The sequence below is a fragment of the Anabas testudineus genome, chromosome 6 (genome assembly GCF_900324465.2).
Source record: "Anabas testudineus chromosome 6, fAnaTes1.2, whole genome shotgun sequence".
Classification (NCBI taxonomy): Eukaryota; Metazoa; Chordata; class Actinopteri; order Anabantiformes; family Anabantidae; genus Anabas; species Anabas testudineus.
In genome coordinates, this window is record NC_046615.1 from 1,005,276 (window position 1) to 1,031,924 (window position 26,649).

The window sequence follows — 26,649 nt, forward strand, 5'->3', positions numbered from 1 at the left end:
AACAGTTGTACTAATGGAGCATACAAGGGAGCATGGTATTCAGCAGCAGTAGAAAGTAAGGCCACTCAGTGGTAGACATTTTGCAGAAACTCATCAACATTTCTTATCATGCTGTTAATACTTCCTTCAGAGAGCAGCACAAAGAGGCTCTAACAGGGACAGAAAATAGAGTGGGAGGTCCTGATGCACAAGTGTGCAAGAAGACAAATGTCTGAGAGTTTGTAGTTTAAGACAAAGACGCCTCACTAGTGCTCAACTGGCAGCTGCACTAAATAGTTCATGACATACGCCAGTGTCAGCATCAATAGTGAAAAAGCCATATCTCAGACTGGCCAATAAAAACAAAAGACTGAGATGGGCAAAAGAGCACAGACATTGGACACTGGAAGACGAGATGAGTCCAAGTTTGAGGTCTTCGGATCAAACAGAAGAACATTTGTGAAATGCAGAACAAATTAAAAAATGATAGAACAGTGCTTAATAATCTTAGTCAAGCCTGCTGGAGGCAGCGTGATGGTCTGGGTGCTTTGGAGGTCTTAAAATAGGAGAAAATTAACAGCTAGAATGTCTAAGGTCTGCCAGGCCGGAATACTGCAAAAGGTTTGTTTTTGTTTTGTTTTTTATGAAGGAAAAGTTTAAAATACAGTCATCAATTTGATCAAAAATATAATTTTTAACTTTGACAATGTCAGCATGTTCTATTCATTTGCTATATTGCCTATTCACTTTAATGTGCATTTCCTGGGAAAACAATAAAATATCTATGTGATTCCAAACTTAGCGGTAGTACAGTAGTGTATATTACATATGAGTTCAGTTCTGACTGGATAATGTAATGTTTGTGATATTGTGTTTTTTCTGTATTGGAGGTCATTGTAGACTTCCAGATCAGTGATATAGAAATCAAAGTTCATTCTGCTGCTGAAGACAAAAGTTAAAATATGTAGCTTTTTATAGGATTAGCAGCGCTTTGAACAAGTTTACTGAAAACTATGAAAATGTTAACTGTTGATTCATCTACAGTAAGTAAGTATGTAGACCTTCAGTTGAGATTATGTTGTTACACACTTAACATATGTACTGCTGTAATTTTTGGTTGAGATTTAAGTAAATCAATGCTGCACTGAACTAGAGAAAGTAATTCTAATTATTAAAATAGGGCTTCTTTGTTTCACTGTGGAAACATTACAATGCTAAGAAAACCTTAACTTAGAGAAAACCAGAGAGCCTCTTTTATGTGTCTAGTAAAAAATCTGCATCCAAATGTAAAAAGCAAAACATCCCTTTAACTTGTGATTTGTCCATTGGTGATGCTCACACCATTGCACATGTTTCTTTTCTCACTGAGTGTCTCAATGGATGCGTGTCTGATCAGGTCAGGGAATAGGCAGCTCTTCATGCTTGATTGCTGCACTTGCCTGACACTGCCTTGTTGATGTTTTGCTCCTGTGTGCCCTTCATCGTACTCCTCTTCTTCGTCACAGCTGGCTATGCTTCTGTTGACATCTGAATCCAGATCAGTGCCCTTATGTGCGCAGCAGTCTGTGGAATACTCAATGTCCTCGACACATGGAGGCTCGTCGTCTTCAAAACAGCTACACAAGAGGAGAGGAGAAATACATTAAGTGCTGCTCACCAAAACACACCAGGCCAGAGGGATTCAAGTAAATCTATGGTCTCTTGCTTATTATTTTTCCAGTTCAACATTATAGCTATGCCTTTGTTTCTTGGCTTTACCTGCAAAGCTAACCTTTAACTTTTAGTTGAAATTGGCCTATTATGCCTGAGTTAAAGCTCGAACAAGCTTCCTGCACTCCAGGTCCTCTGCAAGTGAATGTTCACGAAAAGCCCCACCCTCCTCACACTGTCACTGTGACTGATGAGTGTAGGGGAGAGCAAGTTGACACACTGGGGCTGTGTCCAAAAGCAGTCTCTATTAACTCATTCACTACTCATGTACACTAAATAGTGAACAGAGAGATTTTGCACACAGGGAACAGCTGAAGTTCTGAACATGCAATGCAAACTTTTTTTATTCCACTGAGAATGCTTTGAGTTTATGGTAGACAGGTGCACACACTCAACATTTACACTAAGTGGCCAAGGGGAACAAAATAGGATTATAGTGGGCAGCTACTGTACAGCAAGAGTAGTTTAAATACAGTCGGAATCCAGTGTAACTTTTGCTTGACAAAGCACTGTTCATTTCAATTCTAGTTCAAGAGTTGAAAGAGACTACCAGGGCAGAGCTAAATCTATTCCATTTATCACATCAGGTTGCCAGCCTGGCAAAATGCTGTACTGACAGTGAATCACTGTGCTGAAAGTGATTTTTAAAGACATGGAGATGCTCCTGTTAGTGCTATAAGAAAGAGAAAGAGAGGAATAAGAGGCAAGCGATAAAAGGGACAAACTGAATGTATTGTTAAATGGGTGACAAACTGTAGACATTAGCAAGCTGAGATATGTGCTACTTAAGGAATTATTCATCAAGAATATGTGCAGAGTCATATCAGAACATGGGTGTAAAATATTGTGTGTGGTTGCATAACCACACCCTTTAAAATTCATGAATGTGTCTTATCACACCAAATAAACATAAAAATGCTGCAGTGGTTGAATAAGGAACTACACATTATCCAGAGTTAAGATCAGATCTGTACCTTAATGGACAGTAGCTATGAGATTTGAAACAATGTCTTCAACAGTGCTCTCCATCACCATCATCAAAATGCTAATTGATGGTTGCTTTTGGAAGAATAGCGATCACATGCCACCAGAGAAGCCGATTTTATACATCGGTGGAACTCTGCTGCAGGGACTGAACTCCATTCTTCCAAAGGTATTCCCTCTTTTTGTGTTTTGATAGTGGTGGTGGTTAGGGCTAAAACATTTGTCCAGAGGTGTTCAGTTAGATTGGGATACAGGCTGACTTCAAAGGCCAAAACATATGATTCACATTAGTTGCATCAATTTGTGTGTTTTGGCTGCACTTGCCATAACCATACACTTTCATCACTGCAGTGTAATGTACAAAAGAGACATCACACTGGTTAAAAAGTTATGTCAACAGAAGTAGACATATCATGGACTGAACCCTGAGCCCAACTACTGCTTTTCTGGGGTTAGTTAATCCCCTTTTGGTCCCTAGTGTGAATTTGTTGTATCTCTACAGTGTGAGACTCAGACTACGTCTTCATTAAGCGAATACATTCCAAAAGAACATCTGTCTACACCAGAGGTTTAAGGTCATTCACTCTCCATGGATAAACTCTCCATGGTAGTTCTCTTCCTACAGAGCATGAAAACTATACTAAAAACCAAACCATGCATTGAAGTCTTGGCTTCATCACAGAACAACCAAATTGAAGAAGCAAATTGAACTTCTTTACACGTCCAGATGAAGAAGCCCATCACAACCTCTCACTTGTATGCAGGGACATACAGTAGCAAGAAAAAGTATGTGAATGTGAATTCTATGCTGTGGTCTGCTGGAGCAGTGACATTAAGGTGGCAGACACTAACAGGCTGAACAAACTGATCAGAAAGGCTGTCTCTGTTCTGGGTGGAGCTGGACCCTGCTGTAGCTGAGAGAAGGATGTCTCTGCAAACTCTCCTCTCAATCCTGGACAATCCCTCCCACCCACTACACAGTGTTGTGGCTGGACAGATGAGCACATTCAGCCAGAGACTGATCAACATCAAGTGCTCCACAGAGAACCACAGGTGATTCTTTCTGCTTGTGGCCATCAGTCTTTACAATTCCTTCCCCCTTTGTAAGGAAGTAGGGAACTAACAATCATCAGAATCATTATTTATGCCATATATTCTACCCTGGACTATTATTAAAATCAAGTTTCATTCATCCTTACATATTCTGTGTATATATTGAGTGTTCTATGTTGATGTTATTTTGTATTTATGTTCGGGAGGATGTTTTCTGGTTGGAGTTTTTTGAATCTTGAATCTTCTCTCTTTGCCAGTTGCACACCTGAGTACAATCAGTGCTTATTTGGAGGGAGGGTGAGGGGATGAAGAGAGCTAAGTTTTGCACAAAGGAGAAGACACAGCAATGTAATGTTAATCAACCAACAACCAAGCTGGTTGCTTTCTTTACTCCATGCACATTAGGTGCTGGGGTTTTGTTATTTTAGTTTATGTTAGTTTAGGCTGGAGATTACTGCTAGTCTAGTTTAGTTTTTCTTTGTTTAGTAGGAAGGTTATGGGGAATAGTAGGAAGCAACGGCCTATTGAGTGGCTGGTCAGGTGTCAGGTGTCAGGCTGTTTGGTTACTCTTGGCCAGGGTCTCCAGTCCTCTTTTCTTCTCCTACGTTGTTACTTTATTATGTGAATATTTTGCATTATGATGAAGTTTGTGGGTTTGACTTTGTCTTTTACTTCCTTTTATTATACGTTACATCCTCCAATTCCCTGAGGCCTTTTTGAGTAGTTTTATTTTATGAATTGAGGCCGTATAACACACTTCATATCTTGTGCTTCACTCTGGAGACTCCTCCTACACTCTGAGACTGTTGGCCTTTCTTTGCAAGGTAATAAACTTTTGAAAGACAGATCGGGGTGGATGTGGCTCAATAGGTAGAGCAGTTGTCTGTCAATCACAGGATTGGTCGTTCAATTCCCGGCTGCCACGTCAAGTGACCTTGGGCAAGGTACTAAACCCCAAGTTGCCCCCGGTGAGTCAGGTCAGCTGCATAGCAGCTCTGCCATCGGTGTGTGAATGGGTGAATGAGAAGCAGTGTAAAGTGCTTTGAGTACCAGCTAGGTAGAAAAGCGCTATATAAGTGCAGAATATTTACCATCTGTCATTGGGATTTTGTTGTAGCTCTCATCAGATTAAATTTGTTGTTTTCTTTTTTCCATAACACCTTCTTCCTATCTTATCATTCTTTTTACAGTTAGTGATCCTTTTAAACTTTTACCTGACTTCTCTTGTGTCTGGCCATTTAATCACATCCACTAAGAGTGAGAGACACCACACCCTGGCTCGTGCATAACATACAATGTGCTTAATGTGTAATGTAATGTGTGTCTTTCGGCTTTTCCCATGAGGGGTCGCCACAGCGAATCATCCTTTTCCACCTCACTCTATCATGAACATCTTCTACCCTAACACTAGGTATTACTATGATTAATATAATTCCTAAAATGTTACTATAGAAACTCAGTATGGAACAAAAATAATGGCTGGTAAACACCCGATGCTAACCTCTTTATGTGCTGCCTGGCAGTTAATATACAATATTGCACCACTATTTATTAGTTGATTATAATTGTACTGTATTTTTAGAAGACAAAAAGTAACTATTAACTAAAACTGTAAAAATGTTGTGGAATAATATAATAATATATATTTTTTTTATAATTTCCTTCGGACTGTTGCAAAAGTAAAATGAAAATACTCAAGACTCAGGGCAAGTACCTCAAAGTCTAAATATTCATACTATTTAAGTAAATGTACTTACTTTCCGCCTCTAGCTGTATTTCTCTGAAATTCTAAACTGCGGAGAGTGCGTGCTCAATAATTAGTCTAACTGAGTGTTTGTGCTGAAAATGCAACAGCTCAGATCTGTTATTAACATGTTTACTAAAAACTCTTAAATTTGTTGATGTCTGTACACATCACAGCCTTAAGTAAATGCTTTCAATGAAGCCATTGTTAAACTTAAACCAAAACTAGCATAATTTTAGACTGTGTTTCTGCTTGACATTGTATTTACCCCAACTAGTTGAGGCAGATGTCCACCCACCCTGAGCCTGGTTCTGCTGGAGGTTTCTTCCTCTAAAGGGAGTTTTTCCTCTCCGCTGTCACCTAGTGCTTGCTCAATCGGGGTTGTTGGGTTTTCTATATAATCCTGAATGCAATTATTTTTTATAAGGTCTAAAAGGCCTTACACTGTAAAGTTCTGTTGAGATTTGGTGCTATACAAATAAAATTTCATTGAATTTAATTCAGTTGGAGGGAAAATGAATTCCTAAGTTCATTAATGGATCCTACAGTATAATGTCAGAGTAGGTGTGCACTACAGAATAAAAAATTATGTGAATAGCTCTCAAGAAATGCGTTCACACTAGACATCCCATGGTTGAACTGAAGTATTTCAATGAGGAATGTTCCAAAATTTCTCCTGAACATCATACAAGTCTAATCTATTGCTACTCTACAGGATGTGCTTGCTTGACATTAATAATGACAGCTTTAGCTTGTTTATACTTGTGGCTGTGCTGAAGGTAATAATACATTTCATAACCAACTAATGCAGAAAACAACGAAATAGTTTCTTGCCACTGTCAAATAGTTTTACATTTGATTTCTGATAAACTGAACTTTGAATTTACATATCCAATCCACATTTAAGTTCTTTAGGAGAAAAGGCAAATTATGATTTAAGGGCTCATGCTCATAATTTGAGGTGATGAGGGTTTTCTTTTAAACATAAACCTCCCCATGCAATACACATTTTTGCACTTGAAAGGAAGTGCCTGGTAACACTCACATTGTCGCGGAAACATAATCCAATTTCAAACGGAAAATTGACTATTTTTATTTTTGTAGAAATAGCTAACTTTACAAGTCACTGTATTGTTATTGTAGGTTGGTTGTAATAAATTAATGAGGGAGATCTCTTTATCATATAGAACAAAGAGATAGAGTTACAGACAGAAATACACTGAGAAAAGTATGCAGTCACACATCAATGTCACTGGCAATACATGCTGAAAGCTTAGTGTGTAATTATCCATAGATGACAAGAAATCAGTGATGGATCTCCTCTCATTCACATTTAAATGGTGGATGACAGTTTATGAATAATGCAGCTTAACTGTTCTGACAAGCATGCAGCACACCTAACAACAGAGAACAAATGAAAGAGGGGGAATGAATGAAAGAGAGACATAATAAGAAAAATGGACACAAAAAAGGCAAATGAAGAAAATGTGTCACAATGGAACACAAGCAGAAGAAAATGTCAAAGGTTAGTAAAAGGATGGTGAGAAAATGATGAAATAGTATTCAGAGAATGACATTTAACAACAAATACACTGCAGATAGTGTATTTCAGTGCTCTCACTGAGGCAACTGAATGCATGTTTAAAAATCAATAGAAGCTGTTCAGCTCCAATTTAGACCCACACATCAGTCACTGCAGTACAGGATCCACAGGTCCTGTGTCCTGTGGACAGTCTTCTTAGATAGGTTTCTACAAGCTTCTCACACCTGGATCTAGGCAACTTATACCATTCTTCCTGACACATCCTCTGAAACTCCATCAGATTGGATGGGATGTTTTCTGTATAAAGGGCTCCTCACAGATGTTCTAGGGGTTTCGGGCTTTTGATAGGCCACTCAAGGACAGCAAGAAACCTCAAGTGATGCATTCACATCTTCTATGAGATTTTCAGAGTGTACTTAGTCTTGGTAATTAGCCATGGCGGGTTCAGGTTTCCTTCTTAGCCATGATCTTATTTGTCAGGACTGCTGCTCTGGTATTTAGCTTACAAGGGCTTGTGTTGTTGGGGCTTGGTACGCAATTTCAGAGCGTGGGGTTGATATCTTCCCACTTGAACTGTTGCCTTGGCTCCCCAGTCTTCAGCTATGATAGCAGTGGCTTTTTGTGGATGTTGGGACATTGAGCTACTTCTTGTTTTGTTGTTAGTCTAGATGGTGGGTTTTTAGGAATCCTAAACCATATCCTTTTTCATGTAAACCTGTGTAGTAGCCTTCTAACAGTTTCCTGTTGGGCCATCCTGTTCATTCTTGACCATGAATGTCTTTTTCCAGTAGCCCAGTTAATCAGATTGTCCTAGATCCCTAACATCTGGCTAGATCCCCAACTTTTGGTGCATCTCTAATATCCAGACAATGTTGGAGCTCATGTGACTCTTTTTGTATGTGCTTCTCTCATATTAGAGGTGGGCAGAGTCTAACATAAGCAGCCTTTGCCTAAGGACCCCTACTTGAGGTTAAATAATCATGATTCAAACCCCAGTCTCCTGTATGAAAGATATCTTCCACTACACTGTCCAGCCACTATTGGTGCCATTGGTTGGTATAGCTGGACTGGAAATGCCAAAGGACTGACAAAACATAATGATAATAAATAAATATAAAAATAAATTAAATAAATAAATACTTTATTGTTCCCTTTGGGGAAATTGTGGTTGGACAGCTGCCAGACAGAGCCATCACTCGCCCTGAGGTTTGTACACAACTGCTCTACCACCTGAGCTAATGCCACCCCAAGGCTGCCCCAACATCAGCATTTATGCGGCAAAAAAAAAAATGTTTTCAGCGCATTTTCACAAAACTGTTGTCTTACAGGCTATGTCAAGATGGTGTCTTACTTGTGAGAACTGTGTTCCAGGTCCATGTGGTTGAGTCTCCTAATATAAAGAGCCTTTGTGTCTTTGGTTAGAGACAGCAGGCTGTGGCAGAACTTTGCCCCCATCTCCTGCAGCTCCCTGGTTCCAGTTTGGAGGCCCTGTGTAAGATAAGATAAATCTTTATTGATCCCACAGTGGGGAAATTCAATTGTTACGACAGCTACAAAACAATAGTAAGGTGCAAAAGAATGAAAATAGAAAAGTGTGAAAGAAATGTGCAAAAATTAAACATATTACAAATTCACAATTATTTACAAAGACAAAGATATACATTTTATGTATGTTCACAGAGGAACATTAGATGAGGTTAGATTAGATAGAGGTAGATCCTTCATCAGAAAAGCCTCTGACACTCATACCCTTCTCACTATAACCAGAGTGTGTAATGAAATATGTATCTATGAAACTGAGATCTGTTTGTTGCCCCTGCAATAAACTATCCAGGGTGTACCCCACCTCTCACCCAGTGTCAGCTCTCTATATGTATCAGAGCCCAACCCAATTTTCAACCACTTTTCTGTTTTTATATTTGTTGACTTTGTCTGCATTCAGTGCAAAATTCCTAATTTTTTCCGGCAAATTGTCTCAATTCCACATTTTCAGTCAGTATCCCACAGCCCATTGATTTGAAAGGAAAATGACACAAGACGCATGTGTACTGTATGAGCATGGGTAATAATACATTTTTTTAAGGGGCGCCTTTCATGATACTCAAGGTCACCATAACAATAAAAGCAGATAGTTAAATACAACAATGAAATACAGTAAAAGTAAATTATAACAATTAAAAACTGTAAAAGTCAAGGAAACCATACAGTCATACCTTACAGATAAAACTAAAAAAAGGAGTTACAAGTGGAGATAAAATAAAATAAATAAACATGGACAACAGTTGCAGCACCAACTGTGGATATATGTTCAGGTTTACCACTCATAAAGATTAGGAAAGCCTAAACAGATTTTAGCTGGCATTTGAAGTGTGGGAGTAGTTCTTGCAGAACATGTGTGATGTGCCAGGTCAAAGCAATTTGTGTGAGAATGCGAGCTGCCGAATTATGTACTAGTTGAAGATTGGTCTTCCCCAAAAAACTCTGCATAAACAGAAGGGAGTTGTAATAGTCGAGACTTTGAACCAGTATGGCAGCAGTTTGAGATGTGAGGGAGGGGCGTGGGCGGTTGATGCTGCAAAGATGGAAGTAGGCTGACCGTGATATGCTATAATTTGAGAAGTAAAGGAGAGTGTACTGTCAAGGATGATACCCAGACTCTATACCTGACAGGATGGAAAGATGGAAGCATTGTCAATAGATAAAGTAAAACCTTGGGATTTGTTTATAGTAGATTTAGTGCCAACAACTAACATTTCTGTTTTATCATTATTTAGTTAGAGAAAGTTGCACATGAGCCAGAATTTCAAGGAGGCACTCAGTGAGGGATAAAGGAGGAAGGGTGGAGTTTAGTTTGGTGGAAATGTAGAGCTTCATGTCATCCCCAAAGCAGTGGAAATTGATATGATAAATAAGAAAAATGTGACCAAGTGGGAGTGTGTAAATGATAAAAAGCAGTGGGCCCATGACATACCCTTGGGGCACTACAGGGGTGACTGGGAGTGAGTGGGATGCCACACTCAGATCAAGCAGAATGAGTATGGACAAAAGGCCAGATCGGTCATAATTTTGAGCAAAGCTGTTTCAGTAGAATGCAGAGGCCAGAAGCCAGAGTGGAACTGCTCATATAGATTATTGCTTGCAAGATGTGCATGAAGTTAGGAGGTAATAGTTTTTTCTATAATCTTAGAAAGAAATGGAAAATTGGATTAGAAACTGCCTTTTTAAGTATAGGATGAGGGAGAGGAAACAATTCCAGTGATAAGAGAGAAGTGAATTATGCGTGTCATGAGAGAGGCAAGAGAGGAAACAGTTGCCCTAAGAACAGTTGGAAGGGGGTCTAATTGGAAAGTTGATGATTTGGATGTTTTAATTAAATCAGAAATTTCCATAACAGATGGCAAAGTGAATGCTGAAAAGAATTGAGAAGGGACTATTAAGGGAACGGAAAGAGATGTAATTTGATGGTTCTTAAGAGTAAGCTGCTGATGGATGTTTGGATTTTTTCAGTAAAAATCAACATTACGCAACATGTTACAGAAATCACTGGAATACATGTGTGAAGATAGCAAATCAGGCTGTTGTGTAATGTTTCACAACAACAAAGAGAACCAAGCCTTAGAATCACCTACAAGTTAATTTGACCAGAATAATATGTGGATTTAGCTTGGGCAATACAGTCCTTAGTGAGAGATATGATTATGATAATGAAATACATTTCCTCATGCGCATTGAGACCTGTCTTGCTGTAGAGTCATTTGAGTTGGTGCTCCAGCTTTAAGCAGTCTGAGAGTGGGCATTTACTAAGGTGAAGAATGAGTAAATGTGAGAAATCTGGTCTTAAATGCAGCCAGGTCATTCAAGAGATTATGAAGACTGGTGTTATCAGTATAGATAAGGCTATCAGTAATAAAATTTTGACTAGTCAGAATGGCTCATTGACTTGAATGGCAAAGCTAGTTTAACACATCTACAATTCAGTTTCCCTATCGTTAAAGTGAATTTCAGAGATCTTTAATTACATTACGACTAGTCAAAATTCAAATTACAGATATCTGTAGATGTAGATGTCTTTTAAAGATACTGTATCTTAATTACCTTTTTTGATATCTCAAACCAAGATATTACTAGTCACATTTCAATTGTAGATATCTTTGAATTTGACTAGTCAAAGCTGCATTGTGGATATCCAAAATTTAAGTTTTGACTAGTCAAAATTTCTTTTAAGATGTCTACAAAAACAATATAGATATTTTGTAAAGGTATTTATAAACGCCTTTTTATAACGGTTAGATTGACTATACATAAGTGCATTTTAGATATATAAATAGCATTTAAACAAGTCAAAATTACAATGTGACTAGTCAAAATTATAATTCAAGATATCCACCACTGCATTCTGACTAGCAAGAATTACTGTTTAAAATATCTACAATTACATTTTGACTAGTCACAATTTCCTCCTGCCTGTCTGCCCATCATTTCCTTATTTTGTCCATTTCCTGTTTTCTTCCTCCCTGCCCTACGACTCTTTGATTGCTCACTGTCCATACCTGTGTCACTGCCACCTTAAGCAGGTCTGCGTGTCTCCTAACCCCGCCAGACCATACAGCGTTTACTTTAGGACTGACCTCCTGATACCAAACCTGCCTGACCTGAACCTTCCTCTGCTTGTCACTTTAGTACCGTGAGTGTTTCTTGCCTGTCCTGTTCTTTCCTCCGTCCTCCCTGCCTGGATCCTGCTTCTGCTCCTTTCTGCCCTTTCCCTGTTCTGTCTACCTGTCCACGCTGTGGATGACCTGGCTGGCTACTACTTGTTGGATTCTTCTGTCGGTACTGCCTTTCTGTGTTTGACCAGGATTGTTGTTGGATGTCTGCAGGGTCTGATCTTTCTAATGTTGTGGAGGGTATATCTACATGACCTAGAGACTGTGGCGATGTGTTCCGTGAAGGTCAACTGATCATCAGTGATGATCCCCAGATTTCTGGCTTTCTTAGCAGGGACGATCACCACAGATCCAATGTTAATCCTGATGTTGTGTTAAGTTGAAGGTCTGGCAGGGAAGAATAGAACTTCAGTCTTGGGAATGTTAAATTGAAGGTGTCTTTTTCTCATCGAGGCAGAGATGTCAGAGAGACAGGCAGAGATGCAAGACGAGACAGTTGAGTCATGCGGCGGAAAGGACAGGAAGAGCTGTGTGTCATCCGCATAGCAGTGATAAGAAAAGCCATGAGAATGGATGATAGAGCCTAGAGACGAAGTATAGATGGAAAAAAGAAGAGGACCAAGGACTGAGCCAAGCGGGACCGGTGGAGAGGTTATGAGAGTCGGAAACATGCCCCTGCCAGGACACCCTGAAGGTAATTTGACAATTATGACCGAAGCCAGGCTAGAGCTGATCTAGAGATGCCCAAGTCTGAGAGTGCAGTCATGAGAATCTGATGGTTCACAGTATCAAAGGCTGCAGATAGGTCTAATAGTATAAGGACAGAACAGTTACCTCTTGGAGACTGATTGACATCGAGGAGGTTGTTCCGGGAAAGAAAGTCAGAGAGTTGGTTAAAGGCTGCACGTTTAAGGGTCTTGGCCAGGAATGAAAGAAGAGAGACCGGTCTGTAGTTCTCCACAAGGGAGGGATCCAGAGAAGGCTTCTTCAACAGTGGAGTAATCTGGGCCTGCTTGAACGAGGTGGGAAAGGTGCCTGTTGTGAAAGAGGTGTTGATGATCTGTGTAATGGCTGTAATTAGTGTTGGTGCAATAGGGATCACCTCAGGACCTGAATCAGCTGTGTACCTTCATTTAAAAGACGCTTGATACTTATTTGAGAACAATTAACATACTTTTTTGTTGTATTATTTCCTATTACTGTTTGTTTTAGTAGATAATGGATCACTTTCTTCACAGAGACATATTTCATAAAAAATAACATATTTGGCTGCTTGGTATCTTGTATGCAAACACAATAATAATACAGACAAAATAATTTCCTTTTCTCTTAGGTTATGGAGTAAACATCACAACCTCAACTCAATAGGGATCGGATCCAGAGAGCAGGTGGTCGGGCGATTCGAGAGGAGGAGGGTGGATACATCGTCCTCTGACAGTGTTGAAAATGTAAAGTGAGATGCATCGTCAGGTTTAGTAAGCAGAATGTCATTGTCAGGAGGAGAGAACTGGGAGCTGATGGCTGCCACCTTGTTGGTAAAAAAGGAGTCGAAGTCGTCAGCTGTAGACAGGTGGGTGGTGGAGGTGGGGGTGGATAGAGTAGAGACTTGAAAGTTGAGAACAGCTTTCTGGTGTCTGTGGTGTTCCTGAGCTTGTCCTGGTAGTATTCAGTCTTCGCCCTGGTGACACTGTAGGAGAAAGATTGAGGCAAATCCTGATGTTTAATTACTGACTGATTGTGCTTGTGCAATGTAGAACGTTCTCTTTGAAAATTTTCCTCCACTGCTCCCAGTCTCCACATGCTCCTCTAAGATATCGGCCATCTTGGAAACTTCACCATACTCACCGGCCACCAGCTACGACCACTTCCGGTTCGCCGCTCTACCGGTCGCATTATTATTAGGAGAGAGTGCAGACGTGAAGTCACATGTGTCAGCAATATAGCAAAGTCATTTAAAAACTCCTTCTTAGGTTTTGGAGGACGCTAAATCTAGCAATGAGCATTGGAGAAGGTAGCTGAGATATCATCACTTCAAATGGACAGATGGACTTTATAGTCGTTGAGCTGTCCAAGTGGAAAGTCTGTCAAGACCCTCTAGGGTTGTGTCTCCGGCAGGGAAGGATAGTGATGTCAGGCGGGAGGTGTAGCATAGCCAAGGGCTCTGAAAAATGGAAGCTGAGCCAAAGGAGATCAGCAGCTGAGAACTTGATGATTCTGGCTACAGGTTGATAAAGAGTTACAGTGAGAGCGCAGAAAAGTACAGACCCCAGGTAGGTCTTGTCAGACAACATGATTAACAAGAGTTGGAGTAGCAAGACAGTGAAATGAAGAAGCTAGGGACGCCAAGCCAGGGTTAATTCACAAACACATAGAAGGCTTTTATGTCTAAGTGGGACTGATTGTCTGTTTTCTTTGTCCATAGGTGTAAAAATTCCCACCGTGGCTTCTAATATACTGACTGACACATTACATCAATGTTGGAGGCAGCACAAATATGTGTATGTGTTTCTCATGCAATGTGTGATAGAGAAATGGCTGTTCAATAATTTAAAGAGCAGGAAAGGTTTACATGTGCCACATGAATAGAGATACTGCCTGTTTGGCTGGGAAAGAAAATCGATGTGTGTGTGTGTGTGTGTATGTGTGTGTGTGTGTGTGTCTGGCCAGTTTCTTCTCACCTCCCAAAAACAGCACAGAATGGTCTCTCTATACAGCTTTCTATACAGGAAAATGCCAAGCAATTATGACACTTTGTTTCCTCATTTTGACACATTCAACATGACATTTTCCAGGCCACTGACATATTGGTGTACCCCCTCTGTTGATGCATGCAAAATGTCTTGATAAAAAAAAATAGGGTATAAACACAGTAAAAACTAAAGAGAGAGCTTCAGGATCTAATATACAGTGGCTTAAAAAAGGTTTGTCAACCTTTTGGAATTTAATGGTTTTCTGTATTAATTTGTTATAAATGTAAACTGATCTTCATCTAAGAGATTATAAACAAATATAATTATATATGCCTAAAGTTATATAACAAAAATCATTTAGATTTGTCATGTTTTCATTGTCTTTGACATAATTTTGTACCCTTTCCAGCTTTATGTGAATCAACTATTCTTTATTGTAGATCCTCTAAAAGCTGCTTTTGGTGAGACATTGCTCATGTAAGCCTATTCCTCTAAAAAGTAGTGGTTTTTGTCTTAGCTCTAGTCCACACCTCCAAACTAATTTTCCTAACCTATGCTGAAGATGCAGAAAACCCAAAAGGTTCACATACTTTTTGTTGCCACTATGATCTGGTCCAACCATCCAACATCTATTTTGTAATACACAGGACGATATTCTGCTAAATTATATTGAGGATATCTCCTGAGGATTAATCTCACCCTACACTTGGGTGCAGAAAGGATAAAATCTAATATAGCAGGGCCTAATTACAAACCATTTGAGACAGTCATACTGCATAAAAGCCCATTATAAGAAAAATAAACTTTTGGAATCATCTGGAGTTATTTCAGTAGAGCCCCAGTATAAAAATATAAAACTAATGTATGCATTACATGGCCTATTTAGTAGAGGGTCATGGTTTAGCTACTTCAGGGTATCAAGAAGTTGAGTCATGGCAGCTGTTCTTTCTTGTTAAAAAAGTATTATGGTAAAAAGGATTGTTTTCCGCTGCAGGCCCTGGAAGGTTTGTGAAGGTAGATGGTAAATTAATGCAGCAAAATATAAAAAAGAAAGCCTGGAGGAAAAGCTGGTAGTGTGCAATAGAACTGTGACTTGGAGAAGATCTGCATGTAAGCTGCACTATTGTAAATGGTTTCATAATAACGCTACTGTTCTGGAGTGGCTGAGTCAGATTCCAGAGTCAATCCAATTGAGAATTTACTTGTGATCCCCATGTAACGTGACAATGCTTGGGTTTTCGTGCTTTTTAAAGAAAAAAAACAGGGAAAAGTTGCATGGTCCAGTTGATTGTGATCTAACCACACAGATTCAGTGCTGTTACAACCAAAGATGCATCTACGAAACATGTTTTTAAATCATCAGGTGTAAATACTTTACAGCCACTGTAGCTGTCATTATATTTTTACTAGGACGTCATTATTCTGCTTTTAGAAAAAGAACATATCAGTTCAAAAATTTTTAGCAAAAATTAAGCTATTAAGAAAATGGAAAACTAACAAATACTAATAAAATCAATGTGGTCATGTTGACAATGACAGAGAAGAAACAACAGAGGAACACATCTCAGATGCAGAGGACATTATTAATTGACTGGAATCTCTCTCAAGATCATTGGATCATATGGTCACACTATAGGGATTAAAGTGGAATAAGTAGAATGTCATCAGAGGAAAAACAAACTAATGGACATCTCTAAAAAGACAGCTATCCAAAAATCCACATACACCGAGTCTGAGGTTCATCACCAACCACTAGTAACAGAGAGGACCATCAGATTTATGACAGCAAGCAAGGTTTAAACTCTCCAACCAACTCTCCTTATAAAAATCTTGGTCCGTAGACAAAGTTCTTGAGTGCTGTGCACTCCTAAAGATATACAAAGACAAAATTACCTATTTTTCTTTTTTTACAGATCTCTCTTTAGAGACCCATAAAAAACATAAAGCAATCTTTCTCCCAGTTTACATTTGGAGGCACTCAAGAAACCTGGTTACTGAAAATCAGTAATCTGTGTTTTCCAGGAGAGATCTTCCTCCAGAAATCAGGTTTCTCTAATCCCCTACCCTGATTACTGTAACCAGGTTTTCATTTTACATGACACTTCAATCAGCGTGAAAGCCAACTGTAACCTGGTTACTTCAGTGCATGTAAACACGCTGAGTGACTAACTTTTTAAGAGTTGTGTCTTTTCCCTGACTTTTAATGATTCACAGCAGGGAGCAGCCAGTTGTGGCTTGTCTAGTTAATCAATTTTAAGAAGTTTTACCATATGCATCCACACTTTTCCCACATTTTCATGTCTCATTCGATGGCTGATCTTTACGTTGGGATATAATAGCAGGGTATTTGGGACTAGTTTTCAGACATGATCAACACATAAAAAGTCAGGCTGACACCAAGTTTCATTTTTGTGGCAGTTACCCCCCAATACCTCATCAGCCCTTAGTTAAAAAGCAATATGTGCTGTCAGTATGGAGACTGTATAAGTTGTTCTTTGAATTCTCATGTATATCATATTGAACAGCTGTCTCTCATACTTGAGTTCACAAGTGTGATCTTTCAGCACAAACTCAACTCAAACTCACATTTACCTCCAGCTGCTGACATAACATTGAGCAGAAATGTTTACTCCATAACCTAAGAGAAAAGGAAATTATTTTGTCTTTATTGTACAGTTTGTGTTTGCATACAAGATACAAAGCAGCCAAATATGTTATTTTTTTGTGAAATATGTCTCTGTGAAGAAAGTGATCCATTATCTACTAAAACATACAGTAATAGGAAATAATACAACAAAAAAGTATGTTAATTGTTCTCAAATAATTATCATACGTCTTTTAAATGAAGGCACACAGCTGATTCAGGTCCTGAGGTGTTGCTCCTCCTACGCTGTGCTATACTCTTGTGCAGCAGCTGTTTTGTTTCTGTTCAGCTCAGAGCATTCTTCACTGCATTGGACCGCTTACACTGTGTTGCTCATCTTGTGTTCTGAAGTTCTGTCCTTTTGGTAGATGAGTCTCTATCTAAGTCAGTAACGGACAGGTATTCAGTGTTTTTCAAAAATCCTTTTCAGCTTCTTGGGCCCTCTAGCCATGTAAGGAATGACCAAGTTTTTGCATTGGACCTGGGACTCAGACTTATCCATTATTCCACTTCTAGAACAGGATGCTGCCTTGTTGAAGGCCCCCTATGGGTATCCACAGGTCTAGAGAGCTGTGAATCAGGTGATTACTTTCATTTAAAGAACAAAGGTGATGTTGTTCACATATTGGACAGTAAAGACTGGTGGTTTGAGAGGGGGGTGAGGGAAGCTTTGCATGTGCAAATAAATACCCCCTCACTCAACAGAGGTGGAGGATTTGGACATAAAATCTTCTATTTTTCATGCTGCCCTTTTACCTATCACCAGGAAAATTAGGTCCAATCCACACATCCACCAGGCTGACCACACCTAACAACCCATTTTAGGTGATAAGAGGGGTTGGCAGAGGTGTGACTATTACATCTTTTCACATCCTCCCCTTTCATTGTTTCACCTAACAAGCCTATTCAGGTCAGGCGTGAAATGAAACCAACCTGGAGGATTGGAGGATATTCTCCAACCAACTATCTTCAGAATGAAGAAGCTACTTGGATAAGTAGTGAAATGTTTCAACCTAACTAGAAGGAAGACTAGTTTCCATGACTCAACTCCCAGATTTATTCAATTTACTAGAGAGAAATAAGGCCCTGAAATTAAAGAGCTTTCTTTAGACCTCTTAGCTCCAATGATAGAATGATTGGACCAGTGTCTGGGGGCATATTTCAAACACTTACCACCCATAGGCACATACCTTGTATATTCCCTGGTCACAACCATTGTATGTACTCTCCATGGTATAACTTCTCAGCACACCTATTTCCCTCCAGACAACAACCCTGGCCGTGGAAGATCGAGACTTCTCCACCTGATTATTTAAAATCAACAACTTTAGTTTTATTTTCACAACACTTGGGGATTCACTGTAAAACAAATGAAAGTTATGCTGCTGCCAATGTTGGCAATAAGACAGGTAGTGGCGATAACAGTGTGGTTTTCTATATATATATGTATGTATATGTGTGTGTTATTACCAAATAGTTGCAGCTGTTGAATGAAAAGGCTGGTGCAATACGATCCAAGGCCTTAGCCAGGGTCTAGAGCAAGACAGACATGGATAGATTTGAAGAGATGAATGGAGAGATAGAAAGAGAGATGACAAGCAGTCATGTATTCACTGGTTTCACAGTTTAAACTGCAACTGTTGCAAGTCCCACATTTTAAACTGGAACAACTATGGCCAACTAGGCTGTGTGAATTTACATGTACGTGCATGTACCAGTATATGTCTTACTCTATATCCAGGATCCTCTTTCAATCCTGCAGTGTCAACAGAAGAGCCAGACTGCCACAGGGTTTCTTTGACACTGCAGCCATATAGGAAGACATTTTTCTTTCTAGAGTGGCCGTGGTAGTCACAGAAAACCTGGAAGACATGCAGAGGGTGAGTATATTTTGCCTGGAATTATTTTTTAGCAAGGAAAATTATATCTGAAAAGAAAGGCTGAAGTAAACTCTGAGGGAAAGTGACACCCTCTCTACATTTAAGACTAGACTTAAAACATTGCTTTTTTATAAAGCTTATAGTTAGAGATGGATCAGGTGACTCTGAACCATCTCTTAGTTATGCTGATATAGGTTAGTCTGCTGGCAGACCTCTACTGATACACTGAGCTCCTCTCCACTCTCCTTTCTCCTCTATCTATCTATCAAATGCCACCATTGCATGTCATTAACTTTGTGTCTTCTCTCTCCTGTAGTTGTGTTTCCTCCTCTCTTTACTTTTCTGCAGGTATCCTCGGCCTGGAGCTGTATATCTGCAGAATCCAGTTCACCTGCCCAATGTTTTTGTTGCTTGTTTATGATTTTTATTGCCTGATGTTCTTTTCTCTCTTCTCTTTCCACTCACCCCAACCGGTTGAGGCAGATAGCCACCCACCATGAACCTGGTTCTACTGGAGGTTTCTTCCTCTAAAGGGAGTTTTCCCTCTCCACTGTTGCCTAAAGCTTGCTTAAATGGGATCGTTGGGTTTCCTACCTAATATGTCTATACAATTATACTCTGTAAGATCTTAAACCTTACACTGTAAGGTGCCTTGTGATGACTTATGTTCTGATTTAGCGCTATACAAATAAAATTGAATTGAATTGAATTTGTGTTTTCTCTTCTGTCTGTCTAAGCTGCGTTTCTTGCTTTATTTTTAACAGCAGTCTCTAGGCCCTCCTTCAGCCCCTTTGTCATTTGTCACTTTGTTTTTGGCTTTCAGGATGGGCTTCATGTAGATGATGGATCTTGAACTTTTATAGAAGCAGTTAATTGTCTTTAGGGGTATATACAATAGGCATCAACACATGTGTTTTGACCTTACTTTGCAAAAGACATAATAAAATTTATGTTCATCTTACCAGAGGAGTTCGTCCTATACTGTTGAGGTAGTAGAGGAAGCCTTTGGTGTGATAGATGGTTGGACTGAGGACAGGGTCTGGTTTAGCCCACTGACGATTCAGATCCTCGCCATTCAGATCACAGCGATTCCTGAGGAGACACAGTGGAATACAACTGAGCTATGAGTGCTTCTATTCACCCAATTTTTTTATGTATTATGTGTTGGTTGTGCTGTGCTATTTAGTGTATAAGCATATACAGTATGTTTTGGAAAATATAACCTAGCAAAGGCCAATGAACAATGGTTTTAATGTGCTTCATAATAAACAACCTTCTGTAAATGTAGCATTGTGATTCTGTCACTATTCAGGTTACAATGGACATGCTGTAGGAACAGTTACATCCATCAGGATTGATTGGTAAAGGTTTAACTAGCTATATGTTTAATCAGAATTCTAGTCATGTTGAACCAACATGGCTTATACAACATTCTGCAATGACAGCATCTACTCTGGTTTGTGCTCAGTGGGACCATCATTTGTTTTTCAGCAGGACAATGATCTGTATCACACCTCCAGTCTGATGCAAGGCGCACTATCTCTTGCTCTTTGATTAAGAAGGAGAGTGATGGATTATTGGTTTAATAACTGTCAATCATACATCCTGCATGTACAATACATACAGAATGTATGATTGACAGCTAATGTGAGCATTACCTTTTAAATGATGCATTTATGCGTATTAGGTGTAATGCATATATCCAAAAGTGACCATATGTTCTGAATACTGAAGGGCAGAATAACTAATAACTCTAATTCTAACACTAATAATATAGTGTTGCTATAAACGGTTTGGTGATGGAGATTTTAAGGGCATACACATCCCTACTTTAACCTTTGCCTGAGAAGATGACTTCAGGCGATAGTATGCCTATGAAGAAAGGTGTGTTATTTGATGCTATGTCACCCAGAGCTGCACCTATGCTTATATGGTAATGTGTGCCATGTTGACATAGGAGGTGTAGCACAGGCTCACTTAGTCACTCAGGTTTTGAAGGTGTAGAAATACACTACGGTTATACTGCATTTGTAAAGCATGAGTGAAAAAACAAGCTGATATGCAGGCTCTGTAAACCTGGATGAGTCTTTTACCTTATATAACTTCTTTCAAGATTATTTCAAGTATCAAACACAATCATAAGCAATTCAGGGTGGCAGTAGGTAAGTTGGTAGAGCATTCTACAAACCCCATTCAAATCCCACTTCCTCCTTGTCAAGGTCTACAGTATATGTCCTTGGACAAGATACGGAAACCCCATAATAGTGTAGATATGTACTGTCTAGCAGCTTTCCAACCACAATTTCCCCATGGAGATTAATATTAATATAATCAGTATTATTCAAATGCAATTCTTCTTCTTATATAATAACTTTCCAGGTGGAACTGACATCTAATTGCCACAGGATGTCATATATACTATGTTAAGAATGTATAATTTGCCATATGTACACACAACATCACAACATACTGTGTCTGAAACAGGGAGCCCTTCGTTGCTCTTCTTGAGGCTCTTCCTCCTCCAAATATTTGAGGTTGTACGGCTTCTTGAGTAAAATGTGTGTAGGCTATGTGAAAAACATAATATCATATGTGATAATATAATATCTTTGTGCATGGATATACAGACTGACCATCAAACACAAGCAGGGCTCGCAGACAGAAAAGACATGTCTATGTCTTCATTAATATATAACATAAGAAAATGTTTGTTATTTGTAAAATGTAGGACAACTCTGACACATGTAGGACAAGAACCACTACAGAGGGGTTCAAAGTCCTTTTACAAACAAAAGTAATGATTGCAAAATCTGTAAAATATCAACCTTGCAGTGTGTGTGTGTGTGTGTGTGTGTGTGTGTGTGTGTGTGTGTGTGTGTGTGTGTGTGTGTGTGTGTGTGTGTGTGTGCGTGTTTTTCAGGCAGTGAACTTGACTGAGCTGAGCTACGTGTAATCAGTCAGAGCAAATCAGCTAAAAAAACATTCAGACTAACTGTGTGAAGTTAAACGTGGGCTGCTACACAAGAAATTGATACTTGGACTATTAACCAGTAACGAGTCCTGAAAGGGGGACCAGTTTCAGTCAATTAGTCAGTGATTGTGAACAACCTAACAACTACTGGGACTGGGACAGAAATAAGGTTTGGGTACTGTACAATAGTTAGTTTTAGTGTGAATGTAGAAAAAAGTGAAAATGCACAGAAATTCTTTTACAGCAAAGTGAAGCAAATCATTTAGGATCTAAAACCAAATGGTCCTTCTGTTAAACATTACAAGTAACAATACATCAACAGTCATGGCCAAAGGATTTGGATGTGAGACAAATTTCAAGCAGAAGCCAACAAGTTGTGATCAACTTCAAGCACTGGACAGAATGTGTCTGTCCTGTTAAGATTGGTTGAGGGGTATGTGAGACTACTGGCTGTGGACCACAACCAGCACACAAATAAAAAACTTTACCTGAGCATTTTCAGCATGTATATATATGTATATATATATATTTTTTTTTTTCTTTCAACAGAGGTTTGCAAAAGCCTCAGAGGGAACATATGTTTCTATTCATGTTACCAGCAGCTCTAGCCACAAAACAACACTTCTGTGTACATAAGCATTTGGTGGAAGTAACAAGTGAGCTGATTTGTGTAAATGCTGATTTAAATTGAAGTGTGTCTGATGTAGGATATGGCAGACTGGAACATGTTTCTGCAAATCAGCTGTACTATTATTAATCTTCCTTATATGAACTGGTATTTGTTTTTCCTTGTCTTTCTGGTGTGCTCATAAGCCTAGCAACTAGAAAATGTCCAACAAACCTGGTGTGCTCCTCTATGCTTTATTGATTTGCTCTTCTCTGTTTCTGTCTTGTGCTGAATGTCTTTGCCTCCTTTTTCTCATTTCTCATCTCTGTTTCCCACTCTGATCTCTCTCTCTCTATCTGCTACTCTCTCACTCTCTGCCTCTCTGTGCTGTGGCCTCCCAGCATCAGCTCTGTCCCAGGGCAGCAGACACACAGAAACACAGGGATCTGACACACTTCAAACTCTTTGTAAACTGTTATTTTCCACAACATTTACTCCCCTCTGACCAGCACTGCATCTGACTGCCCTTAGGCGAGTGCGTGTATGTGTGTGTGTGTGTGTGTGTGTGTGTGTGTGTGTGTGTGTGTGTGTGTGTGTGTGTGTGCGCGCAACTGACTTACACTGTGTTTTGTTTGTGATGGTTATATCAACAATTTATGCCATTAGGGTTTGCTGCCGGATATTACTTAACTCTGAAAGACTCAACACAACAATCTGCTCACATTACTCTATCATGTAATTACAAACAGAGACTGTTTTACACAGTATATAATTCTCATTAGTGTTGTGCATGAATAAAATAGCACCGCTCATTGAGTGCACTTTTTTTTGCTAAATGGTAAACATCATCATTTTGCAACAAATGTGAATGTCAGCATCCTGAGTGGCTAAAGTTTTGTACACAGAGGTAGGCTGTGGTACCTGAGATGTTCAGGTACCACACAGAACACAGGGCACATTTCACCGCTGTTCCAACCTTTACTACAGTAGACAGGCCAGAGAGGTACCTAGCACATAACATCACTGGGAAAAGACTACTTTGCTAACCCTGCTACCCCTCTCAATTCATCTATGGATATGTGGTAGATTCATACAAAAGAGAACAATTCATCGAGAGAAAGACCTAGCACTAAATTCATAGCTGTGTACAACTAATACTGCATTGATTTGATTCTTATCCTGTGTTTTTTTTTCCAGCATAATTTCACCATTTACAACTAGCAGAAGACACTAAAGCTATATAACCCTTCATTTTCTAATTATAACCCAAGCTTAGTTGGCACCCAACCCTTGAAAATGAATAAAAGTAGAAAAAGAGACATATCCTTAGCTAAACCTGATGAGAGAACCTCTTGTCCCTCCTTTTAAATGTTTGATGTGCCTTGGAGGACCCAAAATAAACACAAAGCAACAGGGAATGGGATATAAAGTAAAAAGCCGTGTTGATGCTTTGGCAATATTGTTCCAGTTTCACACAAATTTCAAGCTCAGAGAACTGACCCAATAAAGAAAAAAAGAGAGACACGGTGGAAGCTGGCAGCACAGTCAGTAAATCCCTGCAGTGTGAAATGTCAGAATTTGTTTTGCAAGATTTACATGACACACACACACACACACACACACACACAGATAAAGAGAGACTTTGATTTTTCACAAAACTGTCATTTTACGCAATGAACAAGTCAATCATATAAAAAAACCTTCACAAATAAAAACAATGGGATATCACAACAACAAGAAGAATAAATAAATAAGTACAATAAATAAAAAGATAAATAAAGAAACACTGTGTCTGTCTTTAAATAAAATAACCTTCATCAAACAGTAAAGAAGACAAGCTCCTCCTCTACTAAACAACAAATGATACCCCATGGTGCAGTTTTTGGATAGAATCTAACAAATTATTGATGGCTTTGTAAAATTTTAAATCTACACACTAGCTCTGACCAAAACCAGGAACACAAGCTTAGGCTCCTGACCTTGTTCAGTTCTTTAACACAGCAGATGTAGAGACTTTTCCTGATATGGTATACAGATCAAAGAAAGTGCTGCAGTTTCTAAAATCCAAACTTAAACTGAGCTCAGGAAAAGGGTCTCACTTATTTGGTGTCTGTGTGCAGCTGCAGTAAGCCTGTAGCATCAGCCTGTAGCATCCGTTGCTCCTCAGCAGCCAGTTTTATCAAAAACAGTTTTAAAATCCTTTCAGAAACCCAACGTAATCTGAGGCCCAGCACAGCAGTCACAGCCTGTGAATTTCTGAGCTCAGGACCAGCTATATCAATCATGTTTTCAGGGTGGTCAGTCTTGAGGAGAGCAGCGCGTGCTCCACTCTGGGTATGAGGGGGGCAGTGGCTTTGTGTATCAATGGCTCTGCAAGCTGCCAGAACTGACACAGAGCAGAGTTGAGGTTTAGTCCATCAGTTGTTTTTAAAAGGGCAAAGGTCTCCAGACTACATCATCTGGCCCAGTGAGGAATCTGTGGGAGAATGTCTGAAGGCATACACCCTGCTAGACAGATGGACTCCACACAGGCCAGACGATGCCAGAGTCCACTGGCAACCAGATTATTAATAACAAGAGTCCTCACTCTGTAAGACGTTTGTGGTAGCAACCATCTCCACTTCTACAGTCTTCCCTCCAGAGCCTTTTCTTACAAAGCCCCAAAGTTATGGAATAGCCTTCCAAATAGCGTTCAGGACTCAGATACAGTCTCAGTATTTAAGTCACGGCTTGAAACCTATTTATTTAGCTAACCATTTTTGTAAATAGATCTGGGAAGGACTCATGGACGTAGAGCATTATGGTGAACTGGTATGATTAGATGATGTCTTCCCCACTCTCACTGATCACTCAGGTTTGTTGATGGTGAAGTGATTGGTTGCTCTACATCCCAGGGAGCCCTCATGTCTGTGTTTCCTTCTGGATCTCCTTTTAGTTAGGCTGTCACAGTTAGTCCTGCCGGAGTCCCTGCTGCACTCTACACTAAATATACATTCAACTCATACACTATCTAACTGTGATCATACCTAACTGTTATCTCTCCTCTTCTGCTCTCCCCTCTCCTCTTCTCTCTCTCTTTCTCTCTTCCTGTCTCTCTGTTGAGCTACACGTCGTTCCACCCACCCTCTGGACTTATCTGACTCGTCCTGGTGCCCCGTGTGGTCTCTATGGGATGCGTGTGGTGACTGGGGTTGGTTACACGCTACCATGAAGATGGTCGGACGTCGGCAGCTGTTTCTCTGAGGTCTCGACTCAATGCTCAAATGTCCGGGACTGGAACAAGTCTACCAGAGCCTCGAATACCTAACTGGACTCCACATTAACTTAAAGACATTAACTGTTATACTGGACTGCCTGCTGCCTACACAGCATATAATCACCCATATGAGGATGGGTTCCCTGTTGAGTCTAGTTCCTCTCAAGGTTTCTTCCTGTTGCCTTCTCAGGGAGTTTTTCCTTGCCACCGTCACCCTCAGCTTGCTCATCAGGGTCAATCTGATTATTATGATTCATACACATTCACTGTTCATATAAACTTCCATATTTTCTTTGGCTGTGTAAAGCTGCTTTGTGACAATGTCAATTGTAAAAAGGGCTATACAAATAAAATTGAATTGAAATGATTGATGAACCTTCCCAGAAGGTAGGTGTGCATCCCGTTACATCCGGTATGAAACTAACACAGTATTTCATAAAAAGAAACATCATACCAACAGTCAAACAAGGTAGTGCGATTGACTAGAGCTGCTTTGCAGCTAATGGGCCTGGATGACGTTTTATAATTGATAGATTAATGAATCCTGTTCTCTGAAGAAGAATGTCTTGCCTTCAGGTTGTGACCTAAAGCTCAAGCACACTTGGGTTATGCAGTAAGACAATGATCCAAAACACACCAGCAAGTCCATCTCTGAATGGCTAAAAGGAGTTGGAGTGACCTAATCAAAATTCAGACTTAAGTCCAAGTGAGATGCTGTGGCATGGAAAGGACAAAAGGACATTTATGCTCAAAAACAGACAGCTTTGGAAAGCTTTTTTTCCTTTAATAAGTTAAATTATCACTTTAAAACTGCATTTTGTATTGAAGGTTATCTTTGTGTAATACTAAAATTTGTTTAATGGTCTGGATCTGAAAAAACATGCAAAAAACAGAGGTAAATACTTTTTAACAGCACTGTACATA

The 26,649-nt window shown here is 39.5% G+C and overlaps 1 protein-coding gene across 1 annotated transcript in view; it reads right to left on the reverse strand.

The window, feature by feature from the left end:
* Positions 1-492: 492 nt before the first annotated feature.
* LOC113166027 (cytosolic carboxypeptidase 4) overlaps positions 493-26,649 on the reverse strand; it is an 80,427-nt gene continuing 54,270 nt past the window's right edge. Inside the window, exons 22-27 of the mRNA XM_026365938.1 lie at positions 19,854-19,983; positions 18,742-18,873; positions 18,482-18,544; positions 18,202-18,315; positions 8,365-8,501; positions 493-1,595 (exon numbers count right to left, since the gene is read on the reverse strand). Of these exons, the coding sequence (XP_026221723.1) occupies positions 1,286-1,595; positions 8,365-8,501; positions 18,202-18,315; positions 18,482-18,544; positions 18,742-18,873; positions 19,854-19,983 (886 nt within the window). The 3' untranslated portion in view covers positions 493-1,285. The remainder of the gene's footprint in view (positions 1,596-8,364; positions 8,502-18,201; positions 18,316-18,481; positions 18,545-18,741; positions 18,874-19,853; positions 19,984-26,649) is intronic.